Source organism: Micropterus salmoides, unplaced genomic scaffold (genome assembly GCF_014851395.1).
Source record: "Micropterus salmoides isolate LMB-PRFRI ecotype aquatic unplaced genomic scaffold, ASM1485139v1 Ms_hic_scaffold_17, whole genome shotgun sequence".
Taxonomy (NCBI): Eukaryota; Metazoa; Chordata; class Actinopteri; order Centrarchiformes; family Centrarchidae; genus Micropterus; species Micropterus salmoides.
This window is the reverse complement of record NW_024040817.1, coordinates 23,923,915-23,943,890: the sequence shown is the minus strand read 5'-3', so window position 1 is coordinate 23,943,890 and position 19,976 is coordinate 23,923,915. Positions and strand designations below refer to the sequence as shown.

General features: G+C 40.2%; 1 protein-coding gene across 1 annotated transcript in view; it reads left to right on the top strand.

Annotated features, from left to right (window-relative positions):
• Positions 1–19,976, top strand: part of csmd2 (CUB and Sushi multiple domains 2) — a 251,780-nt gene that overhangs the window by 189,602 nt on the left and 42,202 nt on the right. Inside the window, exons 36-47 of the mRNA XM_038725504.1 lie at positions 443–567; positions 2,712–2,808; positions 3,584–3,688; positions 3,897–4,015; positions 7,850–7,919; positions 10,214–10,330; positions 10,559–10,768; positions 12,719–12,907; positions 16,052–16,229; positions 18,145–18,290; positions 18,392–18,472; positions 19,146–19,259. Coding sequence (XP_038581432.1) covers positions 443–567; positions 2,712–2,808; positions 3,584–3,688; positions 3,897–4,015; positions 7,850–7,919; positions 10,214–10,330; positions 10,559–10,768; positions 12,719–12,907; positions 16,052–16,229; positions 18,145–18,290; positions 18,392–18,472; positions 19,146–19,259 — 1,551 coding nt within the window. The remainder of the gene's footprint in view (positions 1–442; positions 568–2,711; positions 2,809–3,583; positions 3,689–3,896; positions 4,016–7,849; positions 7,920–10,213; positions 10,331–10,558; positions 10,769–12,718; positions 12,908–16,051; positions 16,230–18,144; positions 18,291–18,391; positions 18,473–19,145; positions 19,260–19,976) is intronic.

The following is a 19,976-nucleotide window of genomic DNA, read 5'->3' as shown; positions in this document are numbered from 1 at the left end:
TGTGTGTGTTTGCACGGCCAGGTGGATCAGACACTGTGTGTAGTCACGAAGTGCATTTCCATTCTAGTTAGGATGTAATGATTTCACTTTAGTGAGTAAAAAGTGAAGATAATTTGACAAATATTTTTTTAATGAACTATATTATCATGATTTTCTTGTATTATTTGTTGTGTGATCTTCCTCCTGTTTGTAATATTGACACGTTTGTAGAAAATTCCTTAATCCCACTGGCAGAGTCAAATCTATATTTGAGGAAAAATAGATTAAAGAGGAAGATTAATATTAACATATTTTTAATAAGCATTTCAGCGTGCAAATTTATGCATGCTTATATACAAATACCCAATCATACTTTTCCCGCGTCTTTTTACATCCGGTCTGTATATGATCCATTTGGTTCACTGCTGATATGAATTTTCACCCCTGTCCTTTTTTCCTACAGTTCCGTGTGGAGGCAATCTGACCTATCGAACTGGCACCATCTTATCTCCTGGCTTTCCTGAGCCTTACCTCAACAGTCTTAACTGTGTCTGGAAGATCACTGTTCCTGAAGGATCAGGAATCCAGGTTTGTATAATAGAGTTTCTCTCTGGCATCCAGCGGACAGAATTATAATAATCAAATTGCGCAAAAATGAATTAAAATAAAAATCAGAGACATATTCAGCTTGGTTAACAACAAGTGTTAATAATATAGGAAATAACGCTCTAAAAGTAGTCCACCACTGTAGAAAGGCCGGATACTAGCTCATGGAGAACAAGTGTGACAAAGTGTTGTCTGTTAAGATCAAAGTCCTTAGTGGTTACAAGAAGTCAAAATCTGTGTTTTGGAAAGGAAAAGAGAAATTTACATTTGGCTGGTACATTACAGATGTGTAAAAAAGTCTACACAGCATCTAGATATGAAAAGTAAGCAGTGTTCTAATAATAATGCACTTCATAATACAAACTATAATAGACTAACAGGCATGCATTAATTCAGACTTTACAACAATTCACTCTCCATTAGTGAAAATTCTGAGGCTGAGCTGCAGTGACTTACCCGTTTACTTAAAAACATTTTGAGTAACTACTTTTAAAATGGTCTCTGGTCAGAATCTTAAACGAATTAACAGATTTTATTTACCTATAGCCTTTACAGCCCTGCATGGTCTTGACACGCTCCTGTGTGGTGATATCTTTTCAGCTTACCTAGGGCTAATTAACAGTGCTACCCACAGTTTATCAAGGTATAGCATTTACAGTTCTCAGGGTACAGGAGATCTGCTAAATGGTAGTCTATAGACTTTACAGAGGCTTAGAATTTAATTTAGCAGATCACTATACCAGAAACTTAAGATTGCACAACCTGAAATAAATGTGTATATAATTGCCTCTTCACTTACTTTTCTTTTCTTTCTTGGGAGTTAATTCAGTTTGCATATTCTTATTCTTTGATGCGTGTGTGATGGAACTCCATCAGGAACCTGGTCCCCATGGATCTGCCTGAAGGAAAGTTTTTAGACTTATGCTTCAGCCTCTGTGGCTAATGACCTCAGTGCCATCCCTCAGCTATTACCTCCTCTACCTCCGCTGACTGTCCTTGCAGGTCAAATACACAAGATGGCCCACAGGCACACTTAGCATGCTGCACTACACACTAATCGCAGAAGCTTGGAAGTGAAATAGACAAAGAATAAGAAGAGAGAGCTGGCTGTATGTACACCCTCACACCCTGTAGTAACTGTAGAGGATTTGGTCTGTGTCTATACTCTCTGCAGCTGAATCTTCCTCATCTCTAGTATTCCTACTCCACTTCATCTCTTTCACACCTTCACCCTCTTTCTGTCTGTCTTTCTCACTGTTGCTCCCCTTCTACCAGCTAGCAGAGACACATTAGATTGGAGTGTCACGATCCAGAATTGAACTTAAAGGAGCGAGGTGCCTTGCCGGCACATTTGCCGTAGCCCCCTAATGAAAGATCAATCTGTGATCTGCGTCGTCTCCCCGGGATTCGCTAGAGACCCTACAGCCTCTTTAATTGGCTTGTATCCGATCTATAACTATCAGAGACAGAGGAGAGGGCCGACAAATGGATGTGAGAGTGAATAGAAAGTGGGGCTTGGAAAGAATGAAGGAGAAATGGATGAATTTGAGCTAAAGACGGAGGACGGCACAGTGTAGCCCCCTTTCACTCATTCACTTGAATTGAATTGCATATTAGGTCTAAGCCTACCACTCCAATGGTCTGCATTCAAAGTTTTAAAATCCTTCATTTAGGCAACCTGGATTGTGAAAATCCAGAATGCTGTTCTTACAGTTTGTACAGGAGTAGCTTTTTTTGGTAAGCCCTTCATGGCTTTAATGATGCAGTTTTTCACACTTTATGTACTTTAAACAGTATAAAAAGAAAGACTGACGGAGCACAAATGGGAGGGCTGAAAGTGCTTGGCTTTTAGGATGTTGTTTTCATTTTGACAAGGAGTTCACTGTGTCAGGGCCAAGACAACTGCTACTCTTAAGGAGAGAGAAGTTACTCTCCAAATGGCCATACTTTTAAGTTCTTAACTGTGTCCCCTTTTCAAATACACCTTTTTATATTGTGTTTTCCACTCATTAATCTTCATTTTTTATTTCCCTGCCTTTATCTCATCCTTTTCTTCTTTTTTTCCCCTTTTCACTAATTGTGTTCATCTTACATCCCTCTTTCTCTCTTTCCCTTCCCTGTCTCAGATCCAGGTAATCAGCTTTGTCACAGAGCAGAACTGGGACTCACTGGAGGTGTTTGACGGAGGAGACAACACTGACACCATGCTTGGCAGCTTCTCAGGTATTCGCTGTACATGTGTTTTATTCCCACCTCAACTGCATTAAAAACAGACATAAAACAAAATTTAAAATCACTCATCAACATCTGCCAAAAGAATTGTCCAAGCAACGTAATAGCCTCATCAGTTGTCACAGAGCAACAGGCTGTAGTAGCTGGTGTAGTCATAGGAAATTTTCAAAATTCCGATCTGTTTGAGCTTCCACAGGTAAAATCTTGGTACATTTCTACAAAGGTTAGCCTTCTCTGTGTGGAGTTGAAGAGAACGATTGTTTACAGTATCTATTACTGTGCTACTCCCCTCATAGTGAGGATACAGCAGCAGGGAATTCTCCTTTTGTTTGTGCTTGGAACACGACCAAAAGTAAATGTTAGATGTACCCTGAAGTAAAGAGATGAAAGAGAAATGCCAGGCTCACAAATTTGAGTTATTAAACGAGCAGTTTTAGGTCATGCAGACTCTTTAGAACATCTTTTTTTGTGTGAAGTAATTTTTTTTCTTTTTAAAAGTTTTTTTGTTGTTGTTTAGATTTTTTTTATTATCTGCTGATAACATACCCACACACTGGAAGAAACAAGTGCATCTGCTCTTTGTCTTGTTAAAAGCGAGTAGATCACACTATTATGCACACGCTTCCCCAAATAGCCTAATGCCTAAATCGGCAGATGTAAAAAGAACAAGCTTTTCAGCTATTTGCCAGTAGCTTATGCAGTTAGTTATGGTCGACCTATGAAGGAGATAGCATTGCTAAACTCCACTATTAATCTTCTCCCCAAGGCACCACTGTCCCAGCTCTCCTCAACAGCACCTCCAACCAACTCTACCTCCACTTTTTCTCTGATATTAGTGTGTCTGCAGCTGGATTCAGGCTGGAATACAAAAGTAAGTGTTTATACCACTTGATATAACGTACCAACACCCTGAGTGCACCTTTTATCTTGCTGGTAGTCTTTCTCCCCAGGGTCAGATGTTTCTCCTGCACTATTATAGTCGCATTTTGCACTATACTCATTTTAAATCCTGTGTAATTATTCGATTCTTCTTTTGCTGTCCCTGTCGTCCTTTTTTTATCTATTTTTTATCCCCTCAGCGGTGTCTCTGACCAACTGTCCAGAGCCCGTGGTTCCCATGAACGGTATCAAGGTTGGGGAGCGTCTTCAGATGAATAATGTGGTGTCTTTCCAATGTGAACCTGGATATACTCTACAGGTAACATATCCTTGCTTCAGATATGGTTCTGTCATATATGACCATGAAACCACGTAGATGCTTATCCTTTTTCATGCCTTTCATCAGTGTCACTGATGTCAGTTTTCCTTTTCTTCAGTTATCCCTTCAAGCAGGAATCACATTTTGCAATAGAGCACAAAGCAAAATGTCAGAACGAAGCCGGTGCTGACTGCATGGAGTGGATCATATAGCCAGACGTTTAGTTCATTTTAGAAGTTTATTTACCGTGGTGATCTGTATGCTCTTATTATGTTAATATGATTAAATCGATGTAAACGTATTTGCAATAATATGTGGAGTGCTCTGACTTAAGCAGTAACAGACACCAGTCAGGGGATGTATACCCTTTTGCATGCAAAGTATGTATGTGCTGAGCTCAGTGTTCTGCAAAAATATTTATGTGGATTTATAGATTAAGGGAAGATTGTTATGATTCATCTCTGTCAACCACTCTGGACGCTACGATGCTTGACAATTTTCCCCTTAAGTTGCCCAAATACGTATAGTCAAAAGGCAGGATAGATATATGGATGGGTATGATCCATCTGCTGCCTGTAATTTATTAGGATGTGGTGCAATAAACTGCCTCCCTGCCTCTGTTCTTCACATCCTTCAGTGCTTCCATTGTAGTCACCTGGGCTTCAAGAGGCAGACGGTGACATCTGTGGAACACACTGAAGCAAGAGTTCACAGAAATTATATCTGAAAGTCCATCCAAGTTTGGTTCATGTCGGTCCCTTCTTTTTTACTGGTTTTGCTTTGCATTTTTTAAATAGGAATAGACAGGGCCGGCCACTCTGTAACAATCTGACTAGCATCCAGATTGTGACAGAATGGTAACTCAGCTGCTAGTTTTGCAATATAAAAATAAGTGAGCAGCAAACTTGCCCAGTCTGGGACTGTGAGCTGCACTTTGTCAGGGGTGCTGAAGTTTTATTTGTGTGGATTTGTGGTGAGATTTCTGCCTGATCACAAATGTTTCAGTTAGTTTCATTTGTTCCTGTAGTTTTTTCACCTGCTTGTCTCATCTAGTTCTGTGTCTGTAAGACCGTCTGACCGTCAGGGGACAAAGCAAAAATATTATGAATTCTAATTAAATGATGATGGTGTTGTAATATTGCGATTATTTCTGGACATGTCAGAGAACACAAATATGCGGGAGAGATTCTGAATGTGCAGAAAACTTGTTGAAACAGGAGCTATTAGGGGTTTATAACAAAAATTATAACAATAATTATTCAAAGGAATTCATTTATCATTGAGGTGAAAAGGTGCCACATGCACATTTATAGAGGTTACTACACCAAACACAAAAGAGGAGGGAAGACTAAATCATGTGTGCTGACTCAGCAGGGATTTTATTAAATGAGAAAAGTTGATCTACAGAAGAGACATGTTGAAAGGCAATACCTAAAGAATGCCAGAGAGCCTTTCTGCACTGTATTCTATTATTTTTTTTATAGTTTGAATTTTCACCTGTGGCATGAATTTAATGTTTATGTAAATAAAAACATTTCCACCATAAATTGATGCAGAAAAGGCAGAAATTAGTGCACAAAGGTTCACCAGAATGCAGGAAATGAAGTATATTTAATGCTCAAAATTTTCAAGGGGAGGTCCCCCCAGATCCCCCACTTAATAAATGTCCCCTCCGGTGTTCAAATAAAACTTATGCTATTGCATTTCTACCAAAAAATATACCCCATATAAATTCACCAGAATTAAGGAAAACAATCTCTGTTTAATACATTGTTTCTGGAGGAACATCCCCAAATACCAGGTGCGGTTTGGTCTCACCATACAGACTATGATGTCAGGAGGATGGCATAGGCTGATGACACTTATTATTGGCCGTGATTATTGACTTGGCTTTTCATAAGTTTGAATGCAGAACATTATACACATTGTGGTGGGTAATGTTAGTTATGGTTTAGCGTAGGTCTGCAGCTAACGATGATTTTAGTACAGGAAGCTTCTGCATCGTATAAGAAGTACTATTGCTCCCCATCAGACCAACAACATCAACAGACCAACAACCAGACAACTGCTTACCAACACAAACATCACCCGAGTGCTATACAAGTTATACTAAGATGCAGCTCCCTGACACCCAGTTAACTCATGACTGTGACGTTACAACTCAAACTCACGGCCCAACCAGGAGAACAACAAATGCATGTGTGTACATTTACAGCTGAGGACTGCGGCTTACTTTGGCTAGCCTTCAACTCAACAATCAATCAGGATTTCAGTTAAATGCTAAAGTTGCTGTTACCTTGTCTGTGATACGCTGGCATAACACCGGGTGCTTTCTGATCAGATGCTGTCGTGCTGTTGTGGTAATGTTAGGCGACATAAGTTTCGTTTTAAGGTGGACAGACTGTAACATTACAGAGTTGTTTTCTTTTAGTTTGAAATAATCCCATACTTTGGACACTTTCTTCTTCGTCCCTCACTGTTTTCTCTCTCTTCCTCCACTTTGCACACAGTGTCATCATAATCACATCGTGTTCACACAGCGTAAGCTCGATGTGCAACAGTAATAAATGTCCATGCGAAACAGTGTGCTATATAGTTATATGGATTAATATGGATGGATTAGGAATCAAATTAATCGATTTAATCGATGAATCGTTTCAGCCCTAGTTTAGAGTTGGGCAGATGGGATGGGGGGGGGGGGCAATATATAATTTCTCGCCTAGGGCTCCAACACTGTCACTGATAATAGACATTAGTCAAATAGCCAAGACTTTTGGTGAAGCTGATGGGTTGGTAACCACAGGACAAGAAGCAGGTTTTAAGCAAAAGGTTTGGGGCAATTATTTCAATTATGTTTCTTTCTGGATAATCAGAATAATTACATGTAAACATCCTGAGCTCCATCAAAGAGCTCCGGTTATTTTACTTAAAGCCAATTTCTATGCATCATTTCTTCTGGATAATAATAACATTGTCATTGTCTTTTGCCACTAACTTGCAGTCATGTAAATGGCCAGAATATTGCTTTCCTAAGATCATTTGCAGTAGAGGCATTATCGAGGTGAATTACCTGAATGAACCTATATGAAGTCACTAAAATTATAGTCAGTACTGAAGAATGGAATCACATTTTTATGTTAAATTACATCAGTCACACTGTTCAAACACAGATATCCAGCCTCTCCGTTACTTTGCATTACATTGCACCATATATATGGGCTGCCAACCTTCTTGTATACATAAGTACCCTATTGTTTCCTACTCTTATCTACTAGAAATGCTGTGATTATAGACTGGTGCATCTGACCTGAGTTCTTGCTGCAGGTGTAAGTAGGGTGAAGAGGTTAAGCTTGACAATGTCTGAAGTCATTATCAACCATTGCAGTAGCAGTCCTTAACCAGTGAGACATATGAAAGAGTACATTATAACAGTCCAAGGCTTTCTCTGACTATGACTAGAGACACATTTGCAGAAAAGGTCAGCTGAGTCAGTCCATTAGGTTCTAACATCGGCTTTCTTTATAGTCATTATGGTGAGTTAGCTTTGAAACTCAACTGCAGTACTTTCCAAAAAATGCTCTATAGCTTATTTTGGCAGTGTGACAGTAAATGTTCCTTAATATGCCTATGATTCTCCCTCTCTGTTGTTCTCTGTCACTTCAGATGGATTTAGTCATTTAGTCTCCACATGAAGTCATGTGGAGACAGGAAGCAGGTTCAAATAATTGGAACAACAGATGAGTGACAGTGGGGATAACATATTAATTCATCTCCTGTTCTTTGTTGCACTTTTGTCTGTGTGTTCACACTTCGGTGCATGGATGCTCCTTGCAGGGGAACTCGCATATCACCTGTATGCCTGGAACCGTCAGACGATGGAACTACCCACCTCCTCTCTGCATAGGTAAAAATAGCTTCCTTCCTAGCTTTCCTTCATTTGCTACCCTCCCTCTGTTTCATTTCTACATTTTTCAAAGTATTTACTTTGAAGAGCCTCTCAGACCCAAGGTCCTAATGTAAAGAAGTGCAACAGATTAACCTTCACTACATACTATAGGTGACAAAGATACACTTCACTGCTTCACAACTCGCACACAAAAACACGTTATATGACACACATAACCTAGCTCTTGAATCCATTATAAAATGAAAATAGGAGACATGCGTAAAAAACAAAGATTATATTTCACTAATTTGTGTTTCTGTATGAGTTTATAAGAGCTTTTGCACCTTTTAAAATGAGTTTGATAGGTCTACCTATAAGTCTGAGCGCACACACTGAATGAAACTGCATTAGGTTCCTTCCCCATTTTGCACCTCGAGTCTTCCTGCCTGTGAGAGTGCCTTGACAAATGGGTTCCACTTATTGGAACAAGCTACTATTGCCTAATTAGTTCCATCTCAGACTGTGATTGGTTGAAATTGAGGGAAGATTCATCGTGTTCACAGGCATCAGCAGTTTCCTGATTACCTCGGGCTTTTCGTGCTGCTGCTTGATAACATTTAACCCCTCACTTGTTCCTTACAGAAACACAATGGTACAGCAGCCTGATTTTCCCTGTCTGATTTCTTCCTCCTCTGACTTATGTCGGCTGTTTGTCCCATTTATTGTTTGCTTTGTTCCTTGCAGTACCTTTTGTCTTTCTTTTTCTCCTTGAGTCAGCTGATTCTTTTACCATTGTTTTCAGCATCCTTTGATCTTTCTAATTTTGGTGTCAGGCTCTTTTCATCTTTCTTGATCCCATAATTGCTTGTATTTCCATACCTTTTTCCTAGCTCTTTTGAGTGTCAGTCCTCAATTTCAGTCAATGAACATTTATCTGTCAGTGCTTTATGATCAAAGGAGAAGGATGAAGAGCAACAAATATATGGCATATATGGCACCTAGGGAAAGTTATCACTACTGGATACCTTTATGGTATTGGCCAAAACAGCCCATTATTGAGCAGAATCAAAACATCTCCAATCAAACCAGTACTTCAGTCGATATTTTTTGTAACCAGATCGCAGCAAATTACTATTTGTAAGGTTTTGCTTGCAGCCAAACACGCAAACAACACACCAAAAGAAAGAGAAGAGCACGCCTTTTTCGGATCTGGGGAAAAAATCGAATTTGAGCATTAAGCAGCCTGCAGTCTGAACGTAGCCTTTGTGACTTGTTTAAACAGACTCTTTTATCGTTTTTATAGCCTACTTGTTTTTGGGGGAGGTTTGTGACTCACCATAAAGGAAAAAGCACTCGCGGAGATCTTTCAATTCAGTTTATTGATTGAAAGTTTATAAAATAATTTTCCGTTGTTTACTTTCAACACACGTATCAAAAAAATACCTGAAATTCGTTTTCCACACCTTATTTAGTCACTAAACTACTTCACTCCTCTCTCATTCAAATATAAAAAACTCTCAAGCTGTAGTCTTTCCCCTTATAGGATAATACTACCAGTGAGGATGACCTAATTAGGATGAGGAGCGATCTGATACAATTTCCCAATATTTTTTATGTAACAATTTTTTGAAACAAGAAAAAAAATAGATCACCTTGCTTGTCCATAATAACAATAAAAATAATAATAACCTACCAGTGAACTACTATGGCTTCAACAGGTGACATTATATGAGGGGTATCGAATGAAGTATCAGTATCACTTTAAGGGTACTGGTTTTGGTACTGATATTGTAAAATTTTAAACGATACCCAATGCTAATGGCACCTCTATATCTCACATTGAAAGAAAAGAGCTCCAGAGTTCCTTAATAGTGAGATGAATTGTCCCATTTGATTGAAATAGAATTCTGTTCATTCTTTAACAGTATTTTTATCATTGCTAATAAAAACATTGTAACAACATTGATTTAATTGAAAAAGGTGACATGTGTGATGAAAGGTTTAGCGTGTATGCCTTCTAGCAATGTGAACCCACCTAAACTATAGTAAATATTATATTATAGCCTTACAGGCTTTGGAATTTAGGTTTAAAATGACTGAATGTTTCACCTCTGCTATGCTTTAAAAAACTAAACTCACTCTATGCTACACTATTTCTTTCTCATGTAAAGTCATCAAGTATTTTCTGTTAGCACTATAGTTGTTCAAGACTCCCCCTCCCACTAAACAAAGAACTGTGTTGAACCATATTTGTGATGTTATTTTAACGTGTTTGCAGATACTAATGAAGTGTTCTGTCTGCCCTCTGCCAGCTCAATGTGGTGGGATCCGGGAGGAGATGGAGGGCATGATTCTCAGTCCTGGTTTCCCTGGCAATTACCCTAGCAACAGCGACTGCACCTGGAGAATCTACCTGCCAGTTGGTTACGGTGAGCCCCATGAGAGGTTCTTACAGCGTGCCACACTTTGGCATTTCCACACTCAAGAACCTTTAATTATGTAACTTGTAGGCTCGGACTGTGGAATGACTACATTTGTAGCTGTAGATGGTTAAACTCATTTAGATTTGAGACCCTGCGCAGGGGTACTTTAGTAGTATTTCAGGAACAAAATGGTAATTCTTTTTCAACATTTTGTCTTGCTTCATGCTCCCCTAGGTGCCCACATGCAGTTCCTTAACTTCTCCACTGAGGCCAACCATGATTTCCTTGAGATACGCAATGGGCCCCTTGATACAAGTGCAGTGATTGGCCGATTCAGTGGCCAAGATATTCCCTCTTCCCTTCTCACCACTTCCCACGAGACCACAGTATATTTCCATAGTGACCATTCACAGAACAAACCGGGTTTCAGATTCGAGTACCAGGGTAAGTGACTGAACAGGATCATGTGTAAGAAAGTGTACTCTTAGTAAAAGATGCAGACGACTGGAGCATAAAATGATGATCAGCCTTAGGATTCCCTCAAACAGAAATAGACTTGGTTAATATGCTCATATAATGAGCATAATCACCAAGACCACATTTTGCTAATTGCAGAGACGAGCCAGTATCAGTATTGTGAGTTACTTTATTCTGCAAAGCTTGATCAAACTAGTAATTACTTCACTGTGACTTCAGTGAGCTTGTTGGCTGCTTCAAACCATCTTTGCTGTCACCGAAATGTGGTTCAGTGTCCCCGACTAAGGATTTACATAGTCGAATCAGAATGGTCAAATCCTGCCTATAGTAGACTGAATGAGCCGAAGCTAAACTGAGGCTTATTGTTGACCATTTTCTCACTCTCTCTCTCTCTCTCTCTCTCTCTCGCGCGCGCGCCTGCCGTTCACCGGTCGCGGTTCCTCACGGGTCTATTTCAAGTAGCGGCTGTTTAAAAATGATATAATATTCTTTGTGTGGTTCATCAACGGTGATAAATTACCTGAAAGTCCCGCGAGGTGCGGACAACTTGGCACAACACTGGTGAAGCTGTGGCTCCGTCTCTTCAGCAAATTTTCCTCCTGCCATTACACACATACACGCTACGCCTACACATGCGCACTGACGACCCAGGGTTAGGGTTACAATTTTGGATTCATTCAATCACTTTAAAAACATTTATTGGAAGTTTTTTTTTTCTTTTTACATGTTTATTTAAAGCATATTTCCCTGAACTGACACAATCACTATAAGAATGAAAGTCAAGATGAATTATGTCCTACAGAATGATAAATAATCATCTCTGGGAGTGTATCCTTTTTTTCTCCATGTTCACTTACGTACCATTAGTGTCACTTTACTGTGAGGTGTATGCATATAAAGCCATAACATTACTGAATTAGCCCTACAACTGACAGTGTCAAACTAATCAGCTCACGGAGATAGTAAATTCCTCTGATCTATAAATCTCTGTAAATAAAACTGTTGATCACTTAAAAGATTTTTTCACCATCATGTGCCAGTAAAAGGATTCACTGCATATTCACATGGCTGCAAGGAATAAATTGCCCTTGTCTGCTAATGCAACAGGCACACAAAGTTTGTATTTTGTGATTCAACAAACGAGCCGGCAAATCGAAAGGTAGCATTGTGCATTTACATAATTATGTGTACATTAGCATATAAATCAAGCATTATATTTGCAAATACCCCCCCCCCCTTTTTTGCAGTATTTGCATGAGTTATCCCCTACAAAGTGAAGCTGTGATCCATAGAAATCAATTTCTTTACTCATATTTATATCCTGGCTCTTCAAGGCTCACTGCCTGCTTTTGTAACTGAGGGGGGAAAAGTAAAAGTGATTTACCCACACCACCTCTGATGACTGCATCGTACTCCTCCGGCAACAAGTCGAACCCACCCCTGGTATTTTTTTCCCCCTGAAAACTCCTGTCTGAGGGACGAATAAAAGGAGGATTGTGTGGGAGGTTGAGCACAAGAAGGAAGAACAACAGAAAGATGAGGAAGGTGAATTAAAGCTGGAAAATAAATATAGAGGATGCTCCGCTATATTGCTCTTTATGGAGTATTCACATGTTGAGGTTGAGTGAATTGATTGCTAACTTCAGGCAGAAACAAAGAATCTTAAACAGTCACGGGGGTCTATAGGTGGCCACAGTTACTGTTAAACTAATAGACACAAGCAATAACTCCCCTGGACTACTTTGTTGCCATGAGCACAGACAAGTTTAGATAGTGTTTTAATATCACATTATGTTCTAATTTTTCTATGTTGTGTGGAGAAATTATGTTACTGCCATGATACTATGTGACAATGTATGTCTGAATAAAAATATCTAACTTTAGAAAAACTAATGTACGTGATGTTCTCTCCCTCAGCTTATGAGCTACAGGAGTGCCCAGATCCAGAGCCTTTCCGCTACGGAGTAGTGGTGGGTGCTGGCTACAATGTGGGCCAGTCTATTTCCTTTGAGTGTCTGCCTGGGTACCAGCTGATGGGACATTCCATCCTCACCTGCGAGCATGGCACCACGCGCAATTGGGATCACCCTTTTCCTCGCTGCGAAGGTAAGAGATGCAAGATATGCCTTATCAATAACCAAATAATAGGCACATTGAACACATTTTTTCACCTGAACACACAATAATCTTTAGAACAAGTGGCGACTATTCTGCTGCATGAACGTAGAACCAAAGTAATAACACGATAACTTCCTGTTTAGAACGTAATGAGCTATTACATGATTATTCGGAAGTGCGGCTATGGAGATAATCATTATCTATTATGAATAATGCAATTAAACTGAATAATCACCCCCCATTAATGAAGCAAAGTATTTTCAATGAATCAATACTGTGCTAAAGAGGAATGGAGACAAATAAAAGATGAATAAAAGAGACGCTAAATTGAAAAGAAAAATAATGGGAGCTTTCTCTTTTGCCTCGTCCTTGACCCAAATTCTCACGCTCTGGCTGTCGATTATTCAATAAGGCAGGCAAAATTACAGAGTGAGGTGATGGCCATGACACTGGAACTTTGAATGGGCGTGCAGGCAGATAAAGTGAGTGAGAGAAGGAGCAACAGGGTGAAAAGACAGAGGGAACAAGAGACAGAGTTTATTCTCTCACAGCGATTTTCTTTTGTATAGGCCTTTTCAATATTCACAAGTTGGAAGATAAAAGAATATTATCTGAGTGTTGTATTTTATGTGCTTTCATGCATATGGGTTGGTGTGTGAAGGGACATGCATAATATTATTCATAGTATATAGAGTATTCTGCATTGTACCATGTGCCTGTGTAGTTTCAGTTTATTTAGAATAAATAATTAGATAATGTAATTTCAATATAGCACCTTCCTGAACTAATGTAATATGCAGTGATAATATACAGCATTTAAAATATAAATATTCAGTAATATTTTCGTGTGTGTGTGTGTGTGTGTGTGTGTGTCTGTTTTTGCGCTCCCATTAAAATGTGTTGTGCTGTGTATTTGCCTTCTAAAATGAACAGGAGAAGGTAGCCTGATGCTTCTGACTGTGAATGTAATTGAATTGGCTTTAATGCTATGACCTGGTGCAAGGAAGTGATACAGCAGGAGATGAAGTGATTAGCGAGACGTCGTTCTTAATAGGATAAATATACCTGAATTCACACAGCACATTTTATCACTTTTTTTTGGTTTCAATTTTTTTGATTAGTCACTCGGTTGTTACCCAGTTTCCATTCACAGTGACAAAGCCATTTAGGGCAGACAAAATAACAAAGGCGAGGTTGTAACCATATTTCACAGTTGGTAGTACAGCGAACAGGTGAGACGTTATTGTGACCTTAAAACAGTTTTTTAGCGATAATTTAAGAATAATTTGGGTGAGTCCAGATTCCACACACACGGTGACTGGGACAACACAATGAGTAAACAATGACTATCACAGTATTCACCTACAGCTCAAAGAGAGGCTTTGCACTTAAAAATGCCGGGAGAAATCAAAAGCACCGCATTTTGTGTAGCTTCTCTATAAGAATTCATCTTTACATAGTAATCAAGAACATTTGTTCCTGTTTAGGCAATGCATCTATGATAATCCGTCATTAATCACTTCATCACTATTTATTCACTGGAATCATACATTATGCATCATCAATATTCATCAGTTTCATTGTAACCAAAAAATACACTTGCACACTGCCCCTTGACTGCTTACAAAAAAATACATTGCTGCTTTTGTTAGCAAAGTAGATGTATTGATCTCCTAATACATAACCATAATTATGTGGCAGCAAATGATGTTTGACCCAGTGTAGCTCAGTACCACCTGCTCTTCGGAATCTCACTGTAGTATTTACATAGATTTTCTCTGAGGGGCATAAGTACATTGATTTTTGTTACCTTGCTTCCACCTACCTGCTTGTCTTGGCACATCACGTTTTGTATATAAAAATGCTTTCCCATGTACCTTTTCTTTGTTGTTTGTTTACAGTTCTCTTTGGACCTAACCTTCACGTTCTTATCTCCTCCTTCTTCATTATCTCTTTTCCATTTACTATATTTCTATATAGCATAGTGTGCTTTTTACTGTTTAGTTTTTTTGTATTTAAAAAACAATTGACACTGTTTCAAGTTTTCTGTTCCACCTAACCCTTCAAGCAAATACACACTCTTTTACATATACGGTTTAAGTAGCTTGCTACTTGATGGCGTCAGCCAGAGGTGAAGCTCCATAGAGTGTCCAGGGTTTAATCAATCAGCCTGATCGATAGCTCATTTAACAGGTGAGCCAGCAGCAGAGGGACCAATCAACCACAAGGCTAAAGCAGGCAGCTCTATAACGTGAACACACAGCATCACCTGAGAGAAACAGAGGGATGAAACATGCAATCTCTGCTTTGGGGTTGATCGTACCCATAGGCACATCCAAGGGTGTGCCGTTAAGCGGAATACCCTGTCTGGGTTGCTTGAGATTCCTGCACAACTGCGATTACCACTCCTTCCTGATTTTCTGTGCTCCACCACAGTGACTATGGGGGTTTTTCTAAGGGTGCCAGTGGGAATGTTGAGCTTGGTAATCATTAAGTTGGTTAGAACCTCCTGAGTTCCTGAGGAATGCTTGAAATAGTTACAATTTCTATGCATGCAGATTTGAGGCCAGGCGCATGGGAGTTTGTATGTGTGTGAGTGAGTGTTACTATATCTGTCAGGCTGTGTGGGATTTTTTTTAACCTCAGGATATCAGGCACATGTGGACTTCTATCAAGGTTCTAGCAATGTCAGTTCTGACATAGACATGCTTTTAACCTTTACTGTCACTCAAACACACACACATGTGCATATCCACTTCTCATACACATACTGTACATATACACACACCTCAGAAGCAATGTCCACACTAACCCCTCGCCTCATATCCGCACTCTGTCTCTTCACCCCCAATGGAAAAGGGTTGAGGCGTTATCTTAGCAAAACACTCCATCCAAGTCCCCACTTGCTAACAGGCTTTACTGGCTAATCTTTAGCTCAGACAAGTGCCTGGGCACTAGACGAAGAGTGAAGGAGGAGAGAGACACTGAGAAGGGAAGCAGAAGAAGAGGGCGATGAAAAATCCCCTCTTTCCTCCCATTGCAGTTGAATTATGCATCTACCCTGTTGGATTCCTGGCCCACTGATATATATATACTCTGCCTCTCTTTTTCCCTTCCCCTTCCCTCCCTCAGTGCCTTGTGGTTGGAACATCACATCAGACAATGGGACCATCTTCTCCCCAGGTTACCCAGAGGAGTACCCTAGCTCAGCTGACTGTTCCTGGCTGATCACCGTTGCTCCTGGCTTCGGCATCAAGCTCAACTTCACCCTGCTTCAGGTTCATGGGCCTCATGACTTCATTACCGTCTGGTAAGAAATAACTGTATCCGCTGGCTTTGAATATGTGGAATATCCTTTAATGAAATACTATGTATATTTTCTATCTTAAAATTTCAGATAATGTTCATTTTGGTTTGTGGGTAAACTGAAATTATATTCTAACCAGTTTTCTAGTAATACCCAAACCAAAAATCTCAAGAACATCTCAACAAAATGTTGAACTCTATACTTCACGTGTCTTTGAAACATCAACCTCCATTATGCCTTCTCTTTCATTCCTCCCTCTTTAAACTCCTTGTCACTTATTTCTACTTTTCAACTTTTCGCGCCTCCAGCCTTTTCCTATATCCTCTGCTTTGGTGCTTGACAAAACTGATTCAGCATCCAATTAGCTCATCTCTAATTTCCCTGCCACCTCCTCTCTTTTCATGTCCACCATTCCCTCCTTGCTTGCCCTCTCGCTGTGACACAGACTACATTAGTCATTTAAAATCATCACAACCCTCCCTCTTTTTTCTCCTTCTGAATGCATGTTCAAGCACATGGAAACCAATACAAATGTAAATGATTATAACATTGTGAGTTATTCTTGTAGGTATTAAAAGCAGAAACTGCAAAATGAAACATGATGATTACATTATGATATTATTATATATTCCAAAGTACCAAACACTACCATGTAATTAAGGCAACCAGCCACAACAAATCAGAGCAGTATATGGTAGATGTTCCCACCTCTTCAAGTGTGTGTGCGTGTGTGTGTGTGTGTGTGTGAGAGAGAGAGTAAGCTTTGGCTGGTGGAAATGTGTCTGTTTTTTGTGTGCGTGTGTTAATGCTTGTGTCAGGACGTTTATCTTTTTGCCTGACTGAGTATCGAGGGGTAAACCTTCCTTTCATCACCTCCATGATGCACTGCTGGTCCTGCCATATGTGCGACCAAAGACAGGATTTTGCATGCATGATGGTTGCCAGTCCCAGTTGATCCCCTCTCCCTGAGACAAACTCCAAAGGTCCCAGCTCTCAGTGAGACCGGAGATCTGACTGCCAGCCAACCTGGCAACTTGACGACCACATGAAAGGTCCACATGGTGTGGGGTGACATCTAAGTTTTACGGATTGGGCCGCTTATAAAAAATTGTGTGAAGATTTTTTAGTCCATGCAGAGTTTATGTCACAAAGTTGACATAGCTAAAGTAAGCCAAAATGTCCACATTCTATCGTGTTGTTGCTCTTCTGTAAATGGCCCTCATTGTATTGATCTTTCCCAACAAGCTCATGCAGAGCCAAAATGGGGACTATCATGTTCCCCAGTTTCCAGTTACCACCGCTGTGTATCTCTCCACTGAACTACTGAGCCAAGGAAATTGGGCCCCGTAATGGTGGCTTGGCCAGAGTGCTGTCAGGCAGCAGTCCCTAGCCAGCCGTTTCCAGAGCTGCTTGTAATCTCCCATGCCCAGTCTGACAGCCAAAGACAGATGGTTTTTAAGCTGAATGGTTGTGGCAGGAATCTGGGAGTTGGCTTAATCGGCCGTGCCCACGCCAGGGGACTGCCAAGGCTGGGCCACAGCTTCCAGAGACACTCCCATTTGATGGCAGTTAGCAGGAACAGCGCAATCCAGACCTGTCATTCTATGCTTATCTGTAATTTTTACCTTATTTCAACATAATCACCCACAGCAGCACAGAGTAATTGCTTTGGGTATGATGAAGTGAGAGCAGCTTGGTTATTCTCTGCTGCTGGAAGCTGCTTGACAATAATCTGGCATGTGGCTTTGTTTGGTTTTCTCACAGATATGCGCCATAGGGCCTTGAGGTGCATTATGGTTAGAGAGGGAGTGAGCATTTGAGCAGAGGCTGCTGACAGAAAATGGTCAGGGGCTAATTGACATCAATTTACTTCAAGGTATTGTTATATTTGACCTGTGACCTATTTTCTTCCCTTTAGGGATGGCCCACAGGAGACAGCCAGAAAACTTGGAGTGTTCACTGATGGAGAGCCCAATGACCCGCCTAGTAGCACATCTAATCAGGTGCTGATACGTTTCCGTAGTAACACAGAGAAGGGTGGACTGTTCCGTATCAGCTACCAAGGTATGTAAATTACTCTCCCTACTTGATCCTTATTTCTACCAAATATTTCACACATAATTCTGTGTTTGACTCCTTTCATGTCTTTTATGCTCTCAATAAAGCTTACAGGCTGCAGTTTTGCCTGCCACCTCCCATCATTCCCAATGCAGAGATCCTGATGGCAAGCAAAGAGTTTAAAATTGGTAGGTTGAAATGCTGTCACAAAAAGGCTTATTCATTCATGTATAGACAAACAATTAGAGCTAACTAGACACTGCTGATATTTTTATACTAGATTTCGGTCCCATCCTGACATGTTTTATTGTAGCATTTTAGTGAAGCGTTAATCTCACTGCCGGTTCACCTTCTGGCCTTGACAATTTACATCGCCCCAGGTTGACTGACTGTGATATTGACTACACATCCTATAAGGTGATGGTATGGCACAACCCAGGGAGTTTTGAGGCAGGAGTATAAATTAATGATCATGACAAAATAATCAGAAAGCCAAAGGGATTTGAGGCAGGTGCTCTCATTTTCCCCTGTAGAAGACAATGGAGATTAATTCTCCTTATCTGTATATTTGCATACCTCCTTGACTCGTTATTATTCAGAGACACAAAGGCAGCAACACTGACATAGTGTTTCATCTATAGGATCCCCATTGGGGATTTATTATGGTACTTTTTTCCACTTTCTCTTTCACAGAGAAACACAATGCATCTTGATTACCTCATTGTTATATCAGTATCCTGGCTAAGGAGCACTGATTGGTATATTAAAACATTTTGATTTGTATCAATCATATGGATTGTTGCTACAATCTCTGATCTGTCATTGACTGTACCTCCCCCTCCTCTATCTCTCTCGGTTCAGGTGATATTGTGCGCTACCGATGTCTTCCAGGCTACCAGTTAAGTGGAAACAGCATCCTGACCTGCCGGTTAGGGACACACTTGGAGTTTGAGGGACCTCCACCCTCATGTGATGGTGAGTGACTGCCTAGGTCTAGAAAACTTGAAAGCGTATCCAGGGAATTGCATGCTGTTTTTTTTTTTACGAAGCCCCTGTTCACACTCACACAGTTATACATTCACAACTGAAAGCTGCCCAAATTCAAGCCCAGTCTGAGCTGAGCAGCTCCACATGAGTGGTTGGGGGTGGGGGGGGGGGTCTTGCTCAAGGGCACCTGTGTGGTGATAAGGAGGGAGGGGCAACCACAGCTTTTTCACTTTCCCCGCCCAAATTTATCCTGCCTGATCAGGGATCAAACCTGTGATAAACCTGTCATAAGCTCTCCCTTTTCTCATCTTGATACCGCTTTCCCTCCTAGCTACATTTAGTATACTTTTTTTCTCCTCCTGCTTTATCTTTTCTAATTATCTTAGATATTATCTTCCTAGAAATCAATGGAGTATAGATCTCACAGTTTCATTTAAACTATTGCTGTCTGGCAACTAAATCTAACTCAAATGTCAGAATTCCCCAGTATCTTCAACTTGTTCTCCAGAGCTCCAACTTTTTCAAGGAAAATTATTTCATCAAAAAAATAAATAACAGAAAGTCATAGTTACATATATGGTATATAGGGTAGATCCTTTTTTGTTTGTTTTATGTTTTGCGTCTATGTAACATTTTCTGAAATTGGTCCAGTATTTCACGAGTGCACTGCAGTGTTCAGCAGTGAAACAGGGCTGCAGGAAACAG